General features: G+C 44.8%; 1 protein-coding gene across 2 annotated transcripts in view; it reads left to right on the top strand.

Annotated features, from left to right (window-relative positions):
* The window catches only part of CD36 (CD36 molecule), a 38626-nt gene extending 20672 nt beyond the window's left edge, over positions 1 to 17954 (top strand). For both annotated transcript variants that reach the window (XM_044423146.1, XM_044423147.1), the window contains exons 4-13: positions 1406 to 1588; positions 2370 to 2461; positions 3519 to 3565; positions 4985 to 5054; positions 5876 to 6063; positions 8644 to 8762; positions 10252 to 10325; positions 12142 to 12196; positions 14293 to 14457; positions 16309 to 17954. In XM_044423146.1, coding sequence (XP_044279081.1) covers positions 1406 to 1588; positions 2370 to 2461; positions 3519 to 3565; positions 4985 to 5054; positions 5876 to 6063; positions 8644 to 8762; positions 10252 to 10325; positions 12142 to 12196; positions 14293 to 14457 — 993 coding nt within the window. In that variant the 3' untranslated portion in view covers positions 16309 to 17954. The remainder of the gene's footprint in view (positions 1 to 1405; positions 1589 to 2369; positions 2462 to 3518; positions 3566 to 4984; positions 5055 to 5875; positions 6064 to 8643; positions 8763 to 10251; positions 10326 to 12141; positions 12197 to 14292; positions 14458 to 16308) is intronic.
* The last annotated feature ends 2003 nt before the right edge of the window (positions 17955 to 19957 follow it).

Genomic DNA, 19957 nt, shown 5'->3' with positions numbered 1-19957 from the left:
AGGAAAAAGATGCACACCGTACAGCAGCTCTGGATCTGGCAAAAAACCGGGAGGAGAAATACAGAGGATGAAATGCCAAAGGGGAGTTAGAGAAGGGGAGGGGAACATCTTTTCCTGCCGGTGGAAGCTCTTCTTTCCAAGGGTTTCCCATGTCTGGGTCGGCTGCCATCAATTAGTATGAATCTCTGAAACACCGTATTTTCTCAGCTACCTGGAGAGAGCTGAGCCCTTTGCCAAGGAGCCTTTCTTTCAGCTCAATCCAGTTCCAGAACCCAACAAAGTTTGGGAGTTTCATGATTCATGAGAATCTGAGTTCAGTGAAATCCACATTCATGGGGGAGAGGGACTGATAATGGTTTTGTCCAATTATCCAGAGATCAAAGTAATCCTCCCCCCAGTCTCTACTGTCAGCAGTTTAGTCAGCCAATCAGAAAGTGGTTTAGTAGCTGGCCCATCCAAATGATTCAACATCTGAGTTACAAAAAGAGCTATCCAGTTTCAAATATCCAGTTGGGCTATTTAAAAAACAGCATATGTATTTTGGATGCGTGTTATAGATAAGTCTATTCCGGGTTTCTCACATGGTGCCAATTTTCCAGATGATCTAGGAAGAACATCAGAATTTAGGGACTTGGTACATATCTTCACTTTTGTTGATTTTTTCCCCCTGTTTCTGCTTCCATGTGTGGATGTGGATAGGGTTTCTATAAAAATGGTGCCCATTACAGAGACATTCCTAGCAAGATCTCAGAAGGATAACTCCAAGGCCTTCCCCTAGGCCTGGGCAAATATGCATGAAAAATAGCTTAAGGCTTTGTTTTCTGTCCAACTGACACCAAATTTACAGACCGTGCAATAGGGCAGGATGGATGATGAATATTTCAGGCCTCCAGCTGTATCAAACAGTTTCCAAGCAAGCATGCAATGCTTTACCTTCCAAGCCCCACCAACACCATCAAACATTCTTAATCTTCCTGTCCCTAGAAAGAGAAGTACCCAAGAACAGTGAACACTGCAGCAGCGCTGTGATACTGTACTTCGACATCCCTGCCCCAAAGTACTGGGATTCGAAGACCTGTTATTTGTGACTAGTAGCTGGTGCCATCAGCTCAAACCCTTATTGTTCCTCTCCTGCTGACTGTAGAGTTTCAGTTTGCAGGCAGGGAAGGTGTCTTCCTCTTTATTTAACTAACTCTGTTGTACATAGGAAACCAGGATGCTGGGACCAGTGTAGCCTTGCCAGTACCATCCTAGTTTCCCAAGTACTCCCAGATCTTGTAACGATTTCATCTTACATCCAGCCTCCCTAAAACTGTACCTACAGCTGCTCTTCTAGTATTGTATACTTGTATTGACTGCAGTCATCTCCTAAGTCATGGGCAATGTGCATTTCTGTCTGTTCCAGGCTGCACCTGCTTTGTATCCGACTCCGTTAGTGCAAGCCTTGATGAACATGTTCGTTGTGTCATCAAAATCGAAGCTCCTTCAGACCAGATCAGTGAAAGAGATCCTCTGGGGCTACAAAGACCCTTTCTTGGCAAGCATCCCTAAGAAAGATGTTCCAACCACAGTCGGTGTTTTCCTTCCTGTATGTATGCATCCCATGGAGAACTCGAATCATTTGTAACCATGCCAAGTAGAAAAAACACATCTATTTTAAAGGCCATTAGAATTTAGAAAGACTAGGATTAGAGACTAAAACCCCATATGCTTATAACAAGTAACTGGATGGACTTTACTTAAAACACATACTATGTGTGTTTTCCCTTTTTTTTTTTTTTTACCCTAGGCACAAAGGTCCTGATCCAAATATTTAAAACTCCCTGCTACCCTCATGCTGGGATTCCGATGCCCCTATATCTAAAAATGAAAGAACTTCTCACTGCAAATATGTATTTAAAGTAATGTATTTTTAGCCATAAGCTATGCATGTACCTAGTTTAGCAATTTTTTAAAAAAATCAACTCCAGAAGTCCCTGGAGTAACATGACTTTTGTGTCTCTCTACAGACTTCATCCCCTGAGAAAGAATAGTCTGTGGTACTCATTACCTCTGTGCTATCATGTTGATGTGGGACTTTAACCGAATCTCCACTTTTAATCTTATGCTTAAAAGATGCAAATTCTTGGTTTAAGAATCATGCCATTTTACATGATGGTCTCCTGAAGATAATCTGCTGCCCTGCCTTCAGTCTATGCAAACACACCTTCCTACCCTTAAGAGCTGTGACTTTAAATGCTGGTTTAGAGTCCAACCTCCAAAATCATGTGTCAAGAAGAAATGGATGTTTCTCCATTATTACTGAACTAAAAACTAATTGCGTATGTCCTCTCTCTGTCTCCCCCCCCCCCCCGTGTGTGTCCTAAAAGTACAATGAAACCTTTGATGGGCCCTACAGAGTCTTCACTGGGAAGGAGGACACTGAAAAGACAGCAATAATCCAAAGTTACAAAAACAAAAGGTACCGTCTATTTGAAAATACAAGTCCGTGGATTGGTTGACCTTGTGGGGGAGGTTGCTATTTCTCAGCTTAGCCTTGAACAAAGGAAGTCAAATGGCTTAGGGGAATGAGTTCTTAGGGGATGGGTGGATAGACATGAGATGAATCTTGAGCTTATGAATTCACAGCCTATCAAATCTGGTCACAATGTACTTCAGTTCATGCAGAAAAGAGCTCTTGTACACTTCACCAATGCTCCTCCAAACCTATCCCAGTGCCAGTCCAGGACTCCTGGTATCACTCCTCTCCTTGGAATAAGGCCTCCTGCATTTCTAAATATAAGGGTGCTCTGTGAAGATACACGAACATAAGAGAAGTCATGCTGGATCTAGTCCTGCACTCTGTTTACACGGGATCTCGCAAATAGAATATGAGTGCAGCTGCCCAAGTTCTGGCTAAGTTCCCCAGCAGCTGCTGTCCATACACATAGTGCCTCTGATTTTGGAATCAGTTGATGGTGTTGTATTGGTTTGTCTGTGATGTAAGCTGTTGTAAGAGCTTTGGCTATTGGGTGATACAGAAATTAAATGTATCATGATCGCTGGTAGCTGAAGTGGCATCTAACTACAGGACAGTATGTTCAGAAGAAACCTTTATTAAAGGAGAAGGATGAGATGCATTTCCTTATTCCAAATGGCTATGGAATGTGATATGGATATGAGGACATTAAAGGAGTCAGAATGAATATAGTTTTCTCCTCCCTTTTTAAAAACAAATGTTCCATCGCCATTGCTGTGCAGTTGTATCTTGGACATGGCAAGGGTTCATGACAAAGGCCTGATGCCTTTCCCAATCTCAGCCTGGCTGCAGTCCCAGTAGCCTTGCATACTCCTAGAGCTGAATGGGTGGGACAGCCACATCATTAACATCATAGGAGTATCTGTTCTAGAAAAAAAAGTCCTTGGCATACATTGGACTTGTCTATTGATAAAGTGAAATGTTGAGCTAGACAGACCTTTGTCTGGAAAACACTGTATGGCCTGGGCTGATCTAGATCATCTTTGTCTTTGTTTTAAAGCACCGTTCCATACTGGGATCAATACTGCAATATGGTCAATGGTACAGGTAGGTGTTTGAGTATCTACCATTACTGGTTTTCTGATACTGAGGAGATCACTAGGTAGTGTGCAAGCGTGCACAGATACCAGCTCTCGTATCTATGTAGCTAATCTCAGCTTCAAAAAGACAAGTGTACAATTAGTGTTCTGTTTACTTACCTTTATACTACTTCAATAGGTTAAGATATATATTGCCATTCGGTAGAAACAGATGTACCCCCATGTTGCCACTGAGCATATTCTTACATATGGTATTTATTGTGGGTTTTATTTTTTTATTTTTTTGTAATTGTGAGCTGCCCAGAAGTGCTGTGGCACAATTGGGTAGCATACAAATGTTTTAAATAAATAAATATGATGCAGCATACATATGAAGGCTCCACTCTTCCATTATGTAATCATCTAATGAAGGTCCTTTCATTCCTTGGGCATCATGAAGTCCTTTGTTGGTCTCTGCAGTTGGAAGGTGGAGCAGTAGATTTATGGAAAGATCATGTTCTTGTAGTACCGCGGTGCCATGCTCTGCATGCAGAATTGATCTGTGCATCAAAGAGGCTTGCTTGAAAGTTTGCACACCTTGAACACTAGAATCTTCAAGGGTTGGAGCAGCTATGCCAGCCCTTGAATCATTGAATAGAATGGAAATGTCTGCCTTGAATCTTCTCAATCTTTCTTCCTAGTCTGGCATTTGCTCTTTCCCCATTGCACTCAAGGTTATCCCAAGAGGTAGAACAGTGAGTACCCCTGCAAATTCAAGCTGCATAGAACCCAAGGGCAGCCAAGTCCCCCCTTAAGGCATATGTACTGTGGGGCTTACCTATAGGAAGCCATAAGCATTAGGAGGTGCCCAAGAACTTTGTTAAAGATTAATTCAGCTGATTCACATTTTTAGTTGATCAGGAAAGACTATACTATCTCATGCTTATTAATAAATAAGCATAGTTAATCACTTGGAATTGGCATGGGAAAAGGAACCATAACTCTAGATGTTAATAATTAGTCCTGCTGTTGTGCAAAGGTATGCACTGAGCATATTTTAGGCAAGTAAATAGCCAGAACTCCAACTTGAGAGTAAAATTATGTTCATTTTAGGAACTTGGCAACTAGTTGTGCTTATGAAACTTCTGATATCTCAATATCTTTCTATGTCCTGGTGTGGATCTGGTGGCCCTTCCATTCTGGTGCAAAGTTTTTCCTTGGATGCCTGTGCTGAGTCACCCAATGGCCTCTTCCTCTATATTCAGGGCTACAGGGATGGATCATCTTCCTTTCCAGTCAGCCTGCATTTATCCTCCAAATACTACCACCACACTCATGAAATGCCATGCAAGCAGAGTGCCATTGCCCTCCCTCCCTCCTCTACCTGCCCAAATAAATATAAATACACCACTGAGTTAATTTCTTCCACCTTTGATTCCGTTTGCAGATGGGGCGTCATTCCCACCTTTTCTCAATAAGGAACAAGTGCTGTATTTCTTCTCTTCTGATATCTGCAGGTAAAGGGCATCAGGATGTGTTTCTGTCTATTTGATTTACCTGGCAGACTTCCCAGACTGTCAACACTAAAACAGCCACAGCGTGGGAGATTGGAGCAGGATATTTTGTGCCGCCAGATTTAACGGCAGCAGCCGGAGGGTGTGTCCCTGCCCCCAGTCATGACTGCTGTGTTGGTTCTTAGTTAAAACTACCTCTCCTCCCAGTACTACAAGGCAAAAATTCAGAGGCCTGAAGAACCCCAACACCATAGCCGGACGTTGTAGGCCTTCACATTTTAACTGCATGGGAATCTGCCAATATTCAGTAATTTCACTGGGGCAGTATTTCTTCAGTGTCTCAGGAAGAAAATCACAGAAAACCAGAGACCCAAGCTAAGACTAGAAAGTGACTTCTGTTTGTATGGGGGCTTCTTAGTGGTGGCACCCCAGTTATGAAATAGTCTCTTCCAAGTGGTTTGGCTGAAGTCTACTGTGTCCTTTTGAAGCCCTTATAAAAACCTCTTATACTTCTAAGTCTTCTGGGTGCAATACTAGCACCAATTGTTTCTATCTACTTTTAAGTTTATTTCTGCCTTTTTCATGGGCTGATATCAGAATGAGCCTTCACACATTTAGCTTTGCATTAATTTCTTTGTATATCCTGTAAACTGTGATGGGAATCTTTACTGAAGGGAGGTATAAAAATGAACCATAATCTGGTTGAAACACCAAGTAATACTTTCAGGCTTGTTGAAGCCACGCTGTGCTTGAAGGGAAGTGACTGCCACTTAAACGTATAGACAGATCCTTAAATCTGGTCCTTTTATCCCATTATTACCCAGGTCAATCTACGGCCTATTTGACAGTGAGCAAGTTGTGAAGGACATCACACTCTATCGCTTCATCGTACCTCCAGCTGCTTTTGCATCTCCAAGAGAGGTTCCTGAAAACATTTGCTTCTGCACAGAGAGAGAGATATCCAGGGACTGCACATCAGCTGGGGCACTGGACATCAGTTCCTGCAAAGCAGGTACCAGATTGCAAGTAGGAGCTCTTGAAGCATCAAGTTTTATCACATCCTTGCATCCCAGTGTCGAATCTTTGCTGCACATTTGGATAACCTTTGATACACCAAGTGCTTCATTCAGCATTTGGAACGTGTGTGTTTGTCCAAATAGACTACGCAAGCTTTGTAAATATGCACAACAACCCACACCAGTTAGCCCACACACAAAGGTAATTGGCCAAAGCCCTTCTCCTAACCATGCCTTCTTCAGAAGTGAGGTTTTCTTACCACAAGGGAAAGGACTCCCTCCCTCCCTCCCTCCCTCCCTCCCTTTCTTGGTAGAAGCATCCCAGTCAGGTAAAGTCCTCACTGGGGAAGTGCTAATTTATGTGAAGTTAGAAGTCTTTCAATTGCACTTTAAAGTCTGAGTCTTTAAATTGTACTTCCACATGCTTGCTGTTGTGGCGTTGTTGAAAACTGCCTTAAAAGAATTGGTTTTAAAAATGCGGTGGGGGGGACCGTCCTGTAGGGGCTCCCAGAATAATTCAGATTCCCAGCTCGGAGGCCAGAGACAGTCCTCCAGGCTTGGAGGTGTGACTGTCCCCCAGTTTTGGAGATGTCAGAGGAAGTGTTCTGGGAGGTGCTCTCAAAACAGAGAAGAGCCTCAGACAAGAGTTGAAGATGAGAGTTAAAGGAGGTGTTTCAGGGGCATGGAGAGGAGACCAGAGTTCACCTGCTATCCTGAAGCAGCTCCAGACTCCTTCCCTCCCCCAGATGCTAGACAGCTAAAAATGGCTGCTAAGCAAAAGCACAGAGGAACTTCAACTAGCCCTTGATACTCTTCCTGCTTCAACTAGCCCTTGATACTCTTCCTGCTCTGCATCAGAGAAGCAGCAGTTTTTGTGCTGAGAAGCTTTTCTCAGCAGGGTTGTGAACTAAATGGGTGAACTAAAGCAGACAAGTAGCAAAAAAACAAAACAGGCCTTTAGTACTGTGCTGAAATCACATGAATATTGCTCCTAAGGACATGCAGAACTTTCTGCAATGATGGGAGATTATGTGCTGCAAGTCCATACTCAGGAGATGCAAAATTGAAATGAGGCTTGCATGAGAGGCAGCTTCTCCATGTTTTGCATGTTCTTTTGCCAGTGCAAGAGCATCATGGTGCATGTTGACAGGTCAGAACTGCCGTGGCACAAGGCGGCAGCTGTAGGGAGTGAGAAGGACAGTTGTGTTGTCCCAGGGCATGCTGATCTGGACTTGAAGAAAGAGGAGGAGGAGCAGAGGAAGGGTTGGTTGGACTGTGGGTGGCCAATCCAAGGTGTTGTGATGAGAAAAACGGAGGTGCTTCTCTCAAGGCCAGACTTGCCAGGTGGTCAGGCAGTCTCTGGGAATAAGCAAGATGTACAGCTGGCAGGAAGGGACTTGGAGCAGGGGTGTTTCTCAGACTCAGGTGGGATAACCATGGCTCTTCATCCCATGAAGCTTTGCCAGCAGAGGAGAGTGGTCAGATTAGAGGACTGGCATGCATAAAAGAGGCATACTCCCTTTCAGAAGGCCCCACCAGAAGGGATGGGGCCCAGGCATGCTCATAAAGAGGGGAATACTAGATTGGGTTCAACAAACTGATCTGTGCATGTTCAAAGAATCAAAAAAATGTTTTAATAACTAAATAAATAAATAAATAAATAAATTCTGGGAAACACTTTGGTCAATAAAGAATGTTTTGAAGAAAGGTCCATGGCTTGAATGGGAGAAGGAAGCAAACAGAGCTCACTAAATTTGCCTCTTAAAACATAAGCATCATGCTAAGCCCTGGATCCTTTCCTTTGGTCAGATTGCTAAGGGAGAATGTAACTTGAGAATGTAACTTTTTCCTTGAGAATGTAACTTTTCCTGGGGGTTCAGTAGCCCTTGAGAGGGTACAGCATGCCAGAGGAGGAAAAAGGGGAGAAGGACATCTCTTCTTCTCTGATGGGGGATTACCTGCAGCAGACAGGAAAGGAACCAGGACTCAGAGTGTCCAAGAGATGCTGGGAGTCAGAGAGGGGAGTCGTTCTTGTATGCATCCTTTGCCCTTCTGACCATCCAGCTTGTCCACTGTAATTCCATGTCAGAGCTGCACACTGTGCACCAGAGAACAGGCTGCCCATCAGCCCCAAGCCCAGTATGGCCCTCCAGGGCTCTCCAGGCGGTTGTGCCTCCTTCCCCTTTCCCCAAGCACCACTGCTTTGGCAGTTTCCTGGCTTTTGCACATGTCCCCCACTCCAAATTCCTCTCTGAAGGCTTCCTTCCTGGCAGGAATTGCTCGAACCCTTCTGATGCTTTGCCTTTCACCCCACCTCTGCTAGAAGGCAGCCCCTGAGAACTTGGTGCTCAGCCCACAGCCCTGCTCTACCGCCTTCGCAGGAAGCTGCACGCTTGTTGTCTCAGGTGACCGCCACGTCTGCTGAGCTTATGCAGTGAGTGTCCACATGATGTCTACAGATAGCATACATGCCTATGTGGGAAAGCGAGAAAACAGTCCTCTCGGTCCTGTTAACTAGGCACAGCAGACATTTCAAGTCTGACCTTACAGACTGTTTCTTTTCCCTCCCTCCAAAGGAAAGCCAGTATATATCACGCTACCCCACTTCTTGTATGCGAGTGAAGACGTTACTTCAGGAGTTGAAGGGCTGAGTCCGAATCTGCAGGAGCACATGACTTATTTAGATGTGGAACCGGTAAGGCACGGCACATTGTAGCTCATCCCTGTCATTGCAACAGAGGGTCATTATGCCACCCAGAGTATTACACTTTGGCAGCAGAGCTAGGACAGTTAGCGTGTGCTTCCTTGACAGCAGGAGTGTGCGATTGGTTCAGGCTTGGAGAGTTACTTCTGGTGTCAGACAAACACACATGCTTCCCATTCCACATGCATCAAGCCTCCCTGACCACTGACTACTAGGGATCATTGCAAATGGGCTGGAAGGTGGATCTAAAAGTTACTCCCATCTACCAGTGATTGTCACTGAAATTGCTACTTCTCTGCTGGTACAAGCAGGTAAGTGGTGATCTTGGAAGCCGCAGAGTAGTCCTGGGGCCTGCCGGCTTCAGGGTCCACACAGGGAGTGGCCAAGGGCTGCAGGTTGTGCACCCTTGATTTACATACTGATTAATACTTGTTTTAAGGACTGCAGGTGGCGCAGTGGTTTAAACTGCTGTGCTGCTGGGCTGGTTGATCAAAAAGGTCGCTGGTTCGAATCTGCACTATAGGGTGAGTTCCTGTTGCTCCGTCCCAGCTCCTGCCAACCTTGCAGTTCGAAAGCATGCAAATGCAAGTAGATAAAAAGGTACCACTTCGGTGGGCAGGTAACAGCGTTCCGTGCACTTCGGTATTTAGTCACACCGGCCACATGACCACGGAGACTGTCTGTGGACAAGCGCTGGCTCCCTCGGCTAGGAAACGGAGATGAGCATCGCCCCCTAGAGTAAGGCATGACTGGACATAATGTCAAGGGGAAACCTTTACCTTTTAATACTTGTTTTCTCGGCTGGTTTTCTGAGAGCTTCCATTTTTGCACTCCCATTGAAAAAGGAGGCCTCTGCACAGAATTTTTACTGAAATATTGTAAATGAAAACCACCATATTTGTGGATACTGGCACTTTTCTCCCACAATGCCGCCTCCTGTCATAAAATCAACCCTTAAGTAGGGGGAGAGAAGAGAAAAGAATGTTCTACTACAAACAGCGATCCCCACTCCATCTTTCTAGAGAAATGCTTATGTCCCTTTCCCCTCCATTTCTCTGGCCACAGATAGGATGGAGAATGTCAAGCGGACATTTCTGCCCAGCTCTAGTTTCTTCCAGGCCTGCACAGAATATGAAAGCACGATGCAAAGTTTCCAGGGATGTAGCTTTACAGTCTGGTTACTATAGTGGTAAGCAAGCAGTTCCACCCAAGTCTCTTCATTGCGCTTCTCCTGCCCAGTCAAGGGTGAATTGATCTATGACTCATTCATATTCACTGTCCCAAAAGAAAGTGTTTAGCTAAGTTAGCTGCAATCAAACCATATAAACCATGTAACAGGCTCATTTGCTGACCGTACTCTACAACTGCCTCTCTTTTGAACCTGACCTACATAAACTATTTTCTCTCTCTCTAATGTCATTAATCGTTAGAATCAACCCCCGTCGTAGCCTTAAAATCTATTTGTTCTGTGTTTTTTAAGACAACAGGATTTACACTACAGTTTGCCAAAAGGCTGCAGGTGAACTTATTGGTGAAGCCAAACAGCAAGATTACGTAAGTATTTGGTATCCCCTTTTTTCCTGACTGGGAGAGAGATGCCACATAAATGCATGTTCAGATGATTTGTGTTGGGCTTATGAATCCTGTGTGGGCTTCTACTCTGATCAATTCCAGGATGTATTCTTCACAATCATAGCTTTTTATGTATTAGTTTGATTCTCCTCAAGATTTTACATTACAGAGAGGATACAACAGTCTTTCCTAATCTGGTGCCCTCTAGGTGTGCTGGACATTAACTGGTTGGGGAATTTGGACGCTGTAGTCTAGCGTGATGGAGGATACAACGATGGGGAAGGCTGGGACAGCAATTTTCAGTGAGAGTGGGCAGCACTGCGTGGAACTCCTTGGGCTTCATTGTTGCCCTTGCTAGCAGCCCTTACCTTTGCTTCACTGCATTTTGGTAGCAAAGCAGCAACAGTGGCAAAAAATGGCCAAATTTGGCCATCGCAGGCCACAATTTCAGTTTGCTGCTGAAAGTCAGAGGCGGAGCCTGGATCGTTTTGATTCTGCTGTGGCTGCTGAAATTCAGCAATGGTTGCATGGTTTTGATGGTTCCTGGCAGAGTAAGTATGGTTGAATTACTTGTGAGTAGACATGTGTAAGGTTGCACTGAAAGTAAGTTTTGAGATTTATCTTCAGGAATAATATTATTATTAATTACATTTCTATGCTTCCCATAGCTGAATCTCTCTGGGGAGTTCCCAAGGATCATAGAATCATATGGTTCGAAAGACCATTGGGTCCAATCCCCTTCTCAATGCTCAAGTCTCCCATCCAAATTCTAACCAGGCCTGACCCTGCTTAGCTTCAAAGATTAGGTAGGATCAGGCACTTCATGCTATAGATAGATAGATGAGGAATTTTGTACCAGATCTTGCCAAAACTCTTTAAGTTGAGAGTGTACAGTCCTTCTGTGCTGCTTTAAAGGGATATCTAGGTTTGCTCAGAAGGCAGCAAACATTCTTGGCTGCATTTGGTCATATTAACAGCTGTCATATTGATGATGGTCAGTCTTAATGCAGATCAACCTCTCCAGGCCTCAGTTTTTTATTTTCATGTTACACTTAAGCAGACCTAATGAAGAACAGAGTTCTCTCATAGGCCACTTGCTAGCAGATTTGGAGAAAACAGCTACATAAATATGTATTCATTTAAACATTTAAACTCATGGTAGCATCCAGTATTAATTCTCTGTAGAAATGACCAATTGCAAGGCATGAGACTTAAGTTACTCACAATTGACTGAAGTCCCACTCATTTTGAGAGGTCAGTTCTACACAGAACTAACAATGGATGCTACCCAGTGGATCAATCCTGTGGCCCCTAGACAGTGTCTGAGAGGCCATAGGAAACTTCAGATTTCCATATCCATCCTTGGAGCTGGGAATCAGAGGCCGAGCTCCCTTTCCTAATTCCTTCCCAGCTGATGCAGAAACGCTTTTGGTTGAGAAAGCAAGCCTGGGATGTTCCAGGTAGAGAGCAGAGGCCTGGAGAGGTGATAGGATGAGCTATCCTGATGCCTCTACATTTTTCTTCATTTCGCTTCTAAATACAGGTCTGAGTGTACAAGCAAGGTAGGGGGACAGAGAAAGAAGGTACCCCCTGCCATACCTCCCTCTCTGCATAGGATGATCATAAGCCTCTGAGTTGGCAGCACTGCAGGCATCGCAACAGTGCTCATAGTATTGTGATTAGTAAACTTGCACTGAAGACAGGACTCCGGGCATCTGTGCATTGCTGCTTTTCTTACTCTTAATCCAGCTCTTCAGAATGGCATTACTCTAATTTCATTTTTATATTTTTATTACAGGCCTTTAAAAAAAGTTCAGAGACCCTTTCTCTTTCCTATTCTGTGGCTAAATGAGGTGAGTGGGTTTTCTCCCCTCTCATCTATCATTTCCCTTACTGTTAAAGAACTTCAGGTGCATATTATTTGATAGCAAAATGTAATTTTTAAAGTGAGCATACACGCAAAGGCTTGCCTCTGTGAACAACTGTGCTTTTTAATAAAGTGAAATTATAGCTTAGGTATTACATACTTTCTTCCACCACTTTTTAAAGCAATGACTTTCCAGGGTCATAGGGGCCTACCTGGCTTTGATTTCCTATGGAAGAAGATTAGTAGAAGCCTCTGTTGTCCTGTAATATTTAGACTTTGTTTTAAATGTGTCACCTATTAGTCCACCTATGCTCAATCTTAAAACACTCCAGCAGAAGCTCCCCTTGCATGACAACATTTGCTGGAGAAAGGCAGCGCTCCAAAAGCACTTTCTGAAGCAACCTTCTCCAGATGTTTTGGGCCAACCCCCATCAGTCACTGCTGACATGACCAATGGTCAGAAATGGTGGGCGTTGCCATCCAAAACATCTGCTGGGCATCAGGTAGAGGAAGCAGTTTAGGGGCTCACTTTTCTCTGATCCCTCTCTTGAACTGCAGCCTATCTCAGAATTGCTAGCTTCCTGTTTTCTCTGGATGATGGTGGAAGCCTGGGGTGAGAAGTGAGATTAATCAGTGATCTCTTTCTGAGGTCCGAAGTTACCAGAAGGCAGAGCAGCTTTCTGCTGACTACTCTTAAGCAACATCTGCTGCTACTCTTCCCTCGTTCTTCTGCACAGCTGTCCTGAGCCACACAGCACCACTGTGGAGAATGGAGGCAGAATTCTGGGCCTGTGTCCTTTGGGAACACATGTTGGGCTCCTCGAATGGAATGAGTCAGAGAGGTGCAGCAATTTTAGCTGTCCCTTCTCCTCCAAATCCAAGGGAACTGCTCTGGTTCTAAACCAGTGCTGGATGTCAGTCATAGACTGGGTGAGGGCAGCACAAGTGCAACTTTATCCAGCCGAGGCAGAGGTGCTTCTGGGTAGTCAGATGGCAAATCGGTGAACTCAACCAGTGCATGAAGGCTCTTCCCAAAGATCCAGGTTTGCCGTTTGGGTGTATTCCCATATTCAGCCCTGAAACTGGATGGCCAGGTCTGAGTGGTGGCCAGAATTGCATTTTCACACTTGAGACTAGGGTACCCACTGCACCTGTCCTTGAAGACATCTGATCTGGTCATATTCACCCAAGCCTAGACTGCATCCCTAGGGTCCACATGGGGCCTCCTGCTCAGAAACTTCAGCTGACCCAGAATGCTGCAGCCAGACTGAGCCTTCCCTTCTTTTGACCCTACTACCTTCAGAGGCACACTCAGTGATGATATGAAGGAAGGCCTTCTCAGGGTCTTCTCCCTGGTTGTGGAGCTCCTTGCCAAAGGAGGTCAGGTTTGCTGTTTTTCTGCCAGTGGGCAAAGAACTTTCTATTCAAGCAGGGCCCTGGGGTGCAAGGGGACTGTTGGGTAGGGTGCTGTTTCCATTCAGTGATTGCTTTGTTTTAATTGTCTTTTAGTGCATTGCTCTATTAATGTTCTAATCCTACTGTATCTAAAATTGTAAGCCACCTGGAATTCTACTTTTCTTGATAGAAAATGGGGGATACAAATCAATAAATGCAGTGCACAGGTATTTATTGATCTGTAAATAAAGTGATTGCTTCGTCAGCAGAGTTTGCTCCATGTAGGAAGGTTTTGGGTGTGTTTTATCTAGAGTGGCATTCAGAGATATGACACCATTTCCTGTGCTTTCCACATAATCCAACCCCCACGTCCTGTGCAAGTGCTCCAACAGCAGATGTCTTCACTTCTTGGAACAGCTTATCTCCTAACTCTTCACCCAACCCCCTTTCTTTCCTCTCTTGCTCCATCTTGTGTTGTAATCGCCAGTCCATTCTATTGTTCATGAGAGAACTGGGTGGAACCAGCCTTGTATTCAGGCTGCTTTAAGTTACCAACATGAACTCTAACATGAGGATTATTTTTATAAATGAGATAGATTGCAGCATTAAATCTAGCAAGGTCCTAGCCTTGTGCACTTCATCTTGCAATGACATAACTGTCTCTGGCTTCCCCTCTCCTTTCTCCAGTCAGCTGTGATCAGTGATGAAAAAGCAGCATTCTTCCGAGCCAAAGTGACGGGTAAGATCAAGCTGCTGCACCTGGTGGAAGCTGTGCTCATCATTGTTGGCTCTGTGATGTTCCTGGCATTCCTGGTCGCCTTTTTAATATGCAGAACACAGAAATCAAAATAAGTAAGCAGCTGCTGTAGCAGTTCTTTTGATGAATTTTTATGATGCGGTTCTTTTGGTGTACCCTGTGGTTTTTCAGTTTTTCCTGGAGTAGATTCACTTCCTCCCATATCTGAGATTTGTAAGCCTCAAGTTCTTTCTTTCCTGAATGCTGAAGAGTTTCACAAACATTACTAAATGCTTAGCAAAAACAAATGGAAATGATATTCTCACCAATCTGTACTACCCAAATGCTATAGGTGCAGCTCTTCCTAGCATGGAGAGGCCTGTGATAAGTCTGCTTGCCTTCTAACTATTGAAGTTGAGAAGTTTCTTCTGAAAAAGAGTATATTCAGCATAAAGGGAGTTGAATACACAGGGATTCTAAGCTCAGAATTTCAAGATCTAGGCATTATTATTATTATTATTATTATTATTATTATTATTATTATTTATTATAACATTTCTATGCCGCCCCTTGCCGAAACCTCGGGGTGGACAGATCTGTCCATTTCACCTTCTTTTTCATTTATTTTTTTTAAAGTTTCTTGTTCTTTTTGACCAATTCCGGGAATTTTAATCCCCCAAACTGAACTGGAATGAAATTGTTTCCCATCTCTATGCATGAGAGACAGCTACACTTTTGCCATTTTGTTGAGTTCAGGCACAAATTCTGACAATTAACTTTTCCCCTGAACTCAGTCCTCCAGATCCTTTGGGCTGCAGCTCCCCTGCTTCCAGATGATAGCCCATGTTGGCTTGGGATGAAGCTGGTGGGAATTAAAGCTCCAAACATATACTGGGCACCAGGTTGGAGGCTGCTATAGCTGAATCCTGCCACCTCGGGGGTGCTGAAAGGCATCTTACTGTCCCCTAAGTGCAAATAGCAATTTTGGCTCCTTAGGAGTCTGGTTCTAACCAAATGACAAACACCCAAAATTAAATGGTCACTGGCACTTTCTCAGCCCCACAATTCTGAGAGGTGCAGGAAGTTGACTTGCTAAAGACTAGCCAATAACCTTAGAGTAGGGAAAGCAACCTGGGCCTTTTCACAGTAGAGGTGTGGAGGAAATTAATTAAGTTCACATTTTTGGGTGAACATCTCCAATGCATTACCGTTATCTGAATTGGGACACAGTAAAGCATCGGCATCTGTATATTTTTACCACCAGAGTCCAGATGTCAAACAATGCATAAAATGTATATAGTACAGAAAACTGGGCACAAAAGTGTGTATATTGCAGAGAAATGCATACAAGAGTGCTTGCCTCTGGTGGAACCTGCCTGCAGCTTGGAATGTGATTTGAAAAAAAGAGTCCAAAAATGCGGGGGACTCCTGTGTCAATGGGGACCCTTATCCACTGAAAAGCATGGGTGGCAGAGCGCCCTTCCACCCATGTTCCACAGCAACTGGTGTACATGCACATACCGGTGGTAGCAAATCATCATCAGGACTCATAACCATTAAACAGCCTTGTCAGTCATGAACTTGCCCAATCCCCTTATAAAGCTATCAAACTGGTGGCCATCAGTCACTGCATCTCGTAGACGCAGTTTAACTGTGCACTGCATGCAAGAGCATGTGAATAAGGATAATGAACAATGGTGGATAGAAGGTGTATCTCCAGACATCTGGGACTTCAGCTCCTAGGAATCCCTACCAGCACGGCCCATGATCAGGTATACCAGGAATTGAAGTCCTAAACATTTTGAGATCTACTTTCTGTCTGTACCTTTCTGAAAGGACCACTGTTGCTAGGCCAGGAACTGGGCAGCCAGCTTGCTTTTGGCATGTCCAAGAACTATTAAAGCCATCATTAACCATTGGGAAGTTGCGGGTAAATTTCACTAACTCGCCTTGCTTTCTGTTCTCAGCTATCAAGCTACAGCAGAGGTAGGCAACAGTCCCTTCAGACTTCAAGCAAGGGAAGGGGGGGATTAATCTCCCTGATGACCTTTCTGATGGTATTGCTGGAGTGTGCTTTTGTGAGTGAAATAAGCTGTGAAAGGAACGCCACCTCAGTAAGGAAGTGAAGCATGGGCCTCTTGGTTGAAGAAGAGCCATTTAACACCAAGAGAAAGACTAGCATGAAATCTGAATTTCTGAAGTCCTTTGAGCTGCCTAGTAACACAACGCCTTCAGCTACTTCAAAGGGAACTGCGATCTGGAACCAAGCCTGTGCTGTTATTCATGCACCTCAATGTCCCCTCCCATTGTTTTCTACCTTGGGACTTGTAGAAAGAGTCACTGGCCAAAACTGCCAAGCATCTTAGACGCAACGATATCCTACTTTCATAAATATGTGCAATCCTCTTTCTCCTTCCACCACTTTGAAGAAACGAAGCTGAGCTGTTCTTCCTGTCTTCCAGATATGCGCATTGCTTGAGTCCAGACCCATAGCATCGGGGTGTCAGTAAAGCTGTTGTCCACAGCCGCCTCTGTTCACTTGTGTTTGTGCTCAACTCATTGCAAGTACACACTCACGCACACTACACTTCTTGCCACAGATGTGGAGAGGAGCAGGCCGAGGTCACACCCAGTAATTACTCTCCAAAACTCTTCTTGTGCGAACCTGTAGAACTTGACTCCAGAATGTTTTTTCAGACATTCTCCTTGCCTTGGAGCAATATGAACAATGCCAGTAATCCTCTGTTATGCCACATTTGTGTGTTTCAGGCAAGCAGAAGCTCAGTCCCAGAGGCTAAATGCGTTGCACACAAGGCTTCCTTCTGGCTATTCCAGTGGCCTCATCTAAGAAAGGACAAATAACTGATTTTTGCAGATTCTCTGAACAACATTTCTTGCATTCATTGGTGCTCTTCTTGTGGTTTCATCCAAACCAGAAAAGTTCACATTTCAAACAGGAAAAAGTGCATTTTTTACAAAGTGTACCAAAAATGTGCACCTCCTTCATAGAGTGTGCAAAGACCAGTTCAAGAATTGCAAGGCATTCTTGGTGATCTTGCACTCCTGCTCTTTGCGGGGTGGGGGACAAATTAACATGATTTGGAAGCAAAAATAAAATTCTTACCTGGCCCTAGTCCAACCAGCAATGTCTGGGTGGTTTCTTGGCATTTTTTCCCCACTCCAAAACGTTGAAAAGCCACCCTTAAGGGTAGGTTACTTGTGATCAGAGCTTCATGCTAAAATATGTTGGGAACGTCTCCAAAATAGAATTTAGTATTCACATGCAAAAAAGGCCTGCCCCTTTGGTGTATGTGGTGAGCTTAAAGGCTCAGTAAGCGATGGAGCTGCAAAGTCCTTCCCCTCATCTAGGTGGACCTTGGGAGCAACTGACCTGCCAGAGAGGTGAAAGATGCAGGCAGCAGCTCACAGGTCCACATCTGCACCTTGCCCAGTATGAGCATCCCAGGGAACTGGCTACTCCACTTTGCTCCTCCCTTCCTTGGTGCTTTTCACCTTTATAACTTGGATGTGACTGTCTCTGCATGTACATAACTCCAGATGCCCATTTTATTATGTTTATGTTGAAAATATATTACCATTGTCTACAACGAAATGGTGGTGTTGATTTCCAAGCATTTCTCATTACTACATCAGAAGTGCACACACTTTTATTCCTGGAATGATGGTGTAAGCGGGGGGGGGGGGGTGTTCAGTGTGAAATTACACAAGCTCTGAATTTTTGTTTCCTGGTTGCTGTAATATAGCAGGAACATGGGAAGGCAAGGCATAATGCACAGGGCAAAGAGTTGCTCCTCAATCAGCCTCTTAAAAAGCACTGCTATTTGTTTCATTTTTCCAATGAAGAATGCAGAATGTGTCCCAGAGCAGAGCCTTGGCATTGAATCAGTTTCGCCCTTGCTCAGTGAAAGGCTTGTCTTCTAGAAACACTCCTGTGAGCACCCTTGCAAGGCAGTACGTTTGAAATGCCCTGAAGCATTTGATTACACCAGCCACACTTGGCTTCTGAAGACATTCTTCTAACAAGGCTAATCAAGGGTATAAACTGGAAGTAAATCTCAGAGGAAGAAGAAAAGGCACTTTAAACTAGTGCTGGCCTGAACTCCCACCTCCATTCTTCTCCCCTCTGCATTTTTCAGCTGCTTTTTGCTGATGACATGGTCATGTGGAGTGCAGTGGCAATTTGACTGTTATTTATTATATTTCTATCCCACCTTTTCCCCCTCCAAAAAGGGTGGGAGCTCAACATGCCTGACACCATTCTCTTCCTCCTGCTCTCCGTCGTATCCCCACAGCAACAGCCTTGTGAGGTAGGTTGGGATGAGAGTCTGTGACTGCCCCAAGGTCAGCCAACGAGCTCCGTGGGGACTAGATCCCAGACTGCCGGAGGCCCAGTCCTGCACTCTTAACCACTACGCCATGCTGGCTCTCTTGCTGTTACCTTACAAGTGACCACGGAGGGCCGCTAGGGCTGGAGTCCTGCATGTTTCATTTGGAGCCCCCATCTCTGGTGTGCCTCTTACCCTATCATCTTGTGATCATGGGCCACTGCTGAAATGAGGGCCCTGATAGTCAGTCTGTAAGGAAATCAACCCTGACTGCTCTTTAGAAGGTCAGGTACTAAAGCTGAAGCTCAAACACTTTGGCCACCTAACGAGAAGGAAGGACTCCCTGGATAAGAGCCTAATGCTGGGAACAATAGATGGCAAAAGAAGAAGGGGACGGCGGAGAATGAGGTGGCTGGATGGGGTCACTAGAGGGGTGGGTGTGGGCTTGGGTGGACTCCGGGGGCTGGTGGAGGACAGAAAGGCCTGGAGGAATGTTGTCCATGGGGTTGCGAAGAGTCGGGCACATCTTTGCAGCTGAACAGGTCAGTCTCTGCTGCATCCATGCCCCTTTGATTAAGCCTCTTTTTGCCCATATGTGCTTCACCAACTCCTGAGCAACCCTCTCTCCACTCTTTCTGCCTGAGTTTTTCTGAAACCAGCTGCCCTTCCTTCTCCTGTCTTTGCGTCCTATTTTGCCATGTGGGGTGTCATTAGGAGGCAGGTTCCTTGATGACACAGAGCGTAAAGCACATATGCATCAGCATAAGCGAACGCATACTTCTTTCGCCCCTGAGGACATGAGCCCCGGCAATTTTTGGTACCTAGTGATGTCCAGTTAAACCAGCTGGGGAGCTGTTCTGCCTTTGGATGTCTTCCAGGAATCCCCCTCCAGGCGACATGGTCTCAGGATCTGGCTGCTTCCTCTTGAAGGTCGACTCTTTGAAGTTTCGTACATGCTGAATGGGGCCCGTGACAGAACCTGGCAGACTAGAGTAGAGAGCGAGCCTAGGCTGAATGCGTCTGGCATGCTGAGGGGTTTTCCATTTTATTCATCCAGTTATTTAAGTTTTATGCCACCCAGTAGACGCAGCTCTCTCAGTGGTTTAACACAGCCCCTAATGATACAATACATTACAATAACTATCAAATTCCTTGTTACAGTTCCGTTTTCCTGCCTTAAAACATTACGAGGTGCCAAGTGGCATGTGTTCTTGCCTAGCGATCTTCCTTCCTTATGGCTTTCTGCCAGTCTCCGGTGTTTCCCCTGCTG

This window comes from Varanus komodoensis, unplaced genomic scaffold (genome assembly GCF_004798865.1).
Source record: "Varanus komodoensis strain SLA01 unplaced genomic scaffold, ASM479886v1 scaffold13_3, whole genome shotgun sequence".
Taxonomy (NCBI): domain Eukaryota; kingdom Metazoa; phylum Chordata; class Lepidosauria; order Squamata; family Varanidae; genus Varanus; species Varanus komodoensis.
The sequence above is the reverse complement of the archived record's forward strand: the minus strand, read 5'-3'. Positions and strand labels throughout refer to the sequence as shown.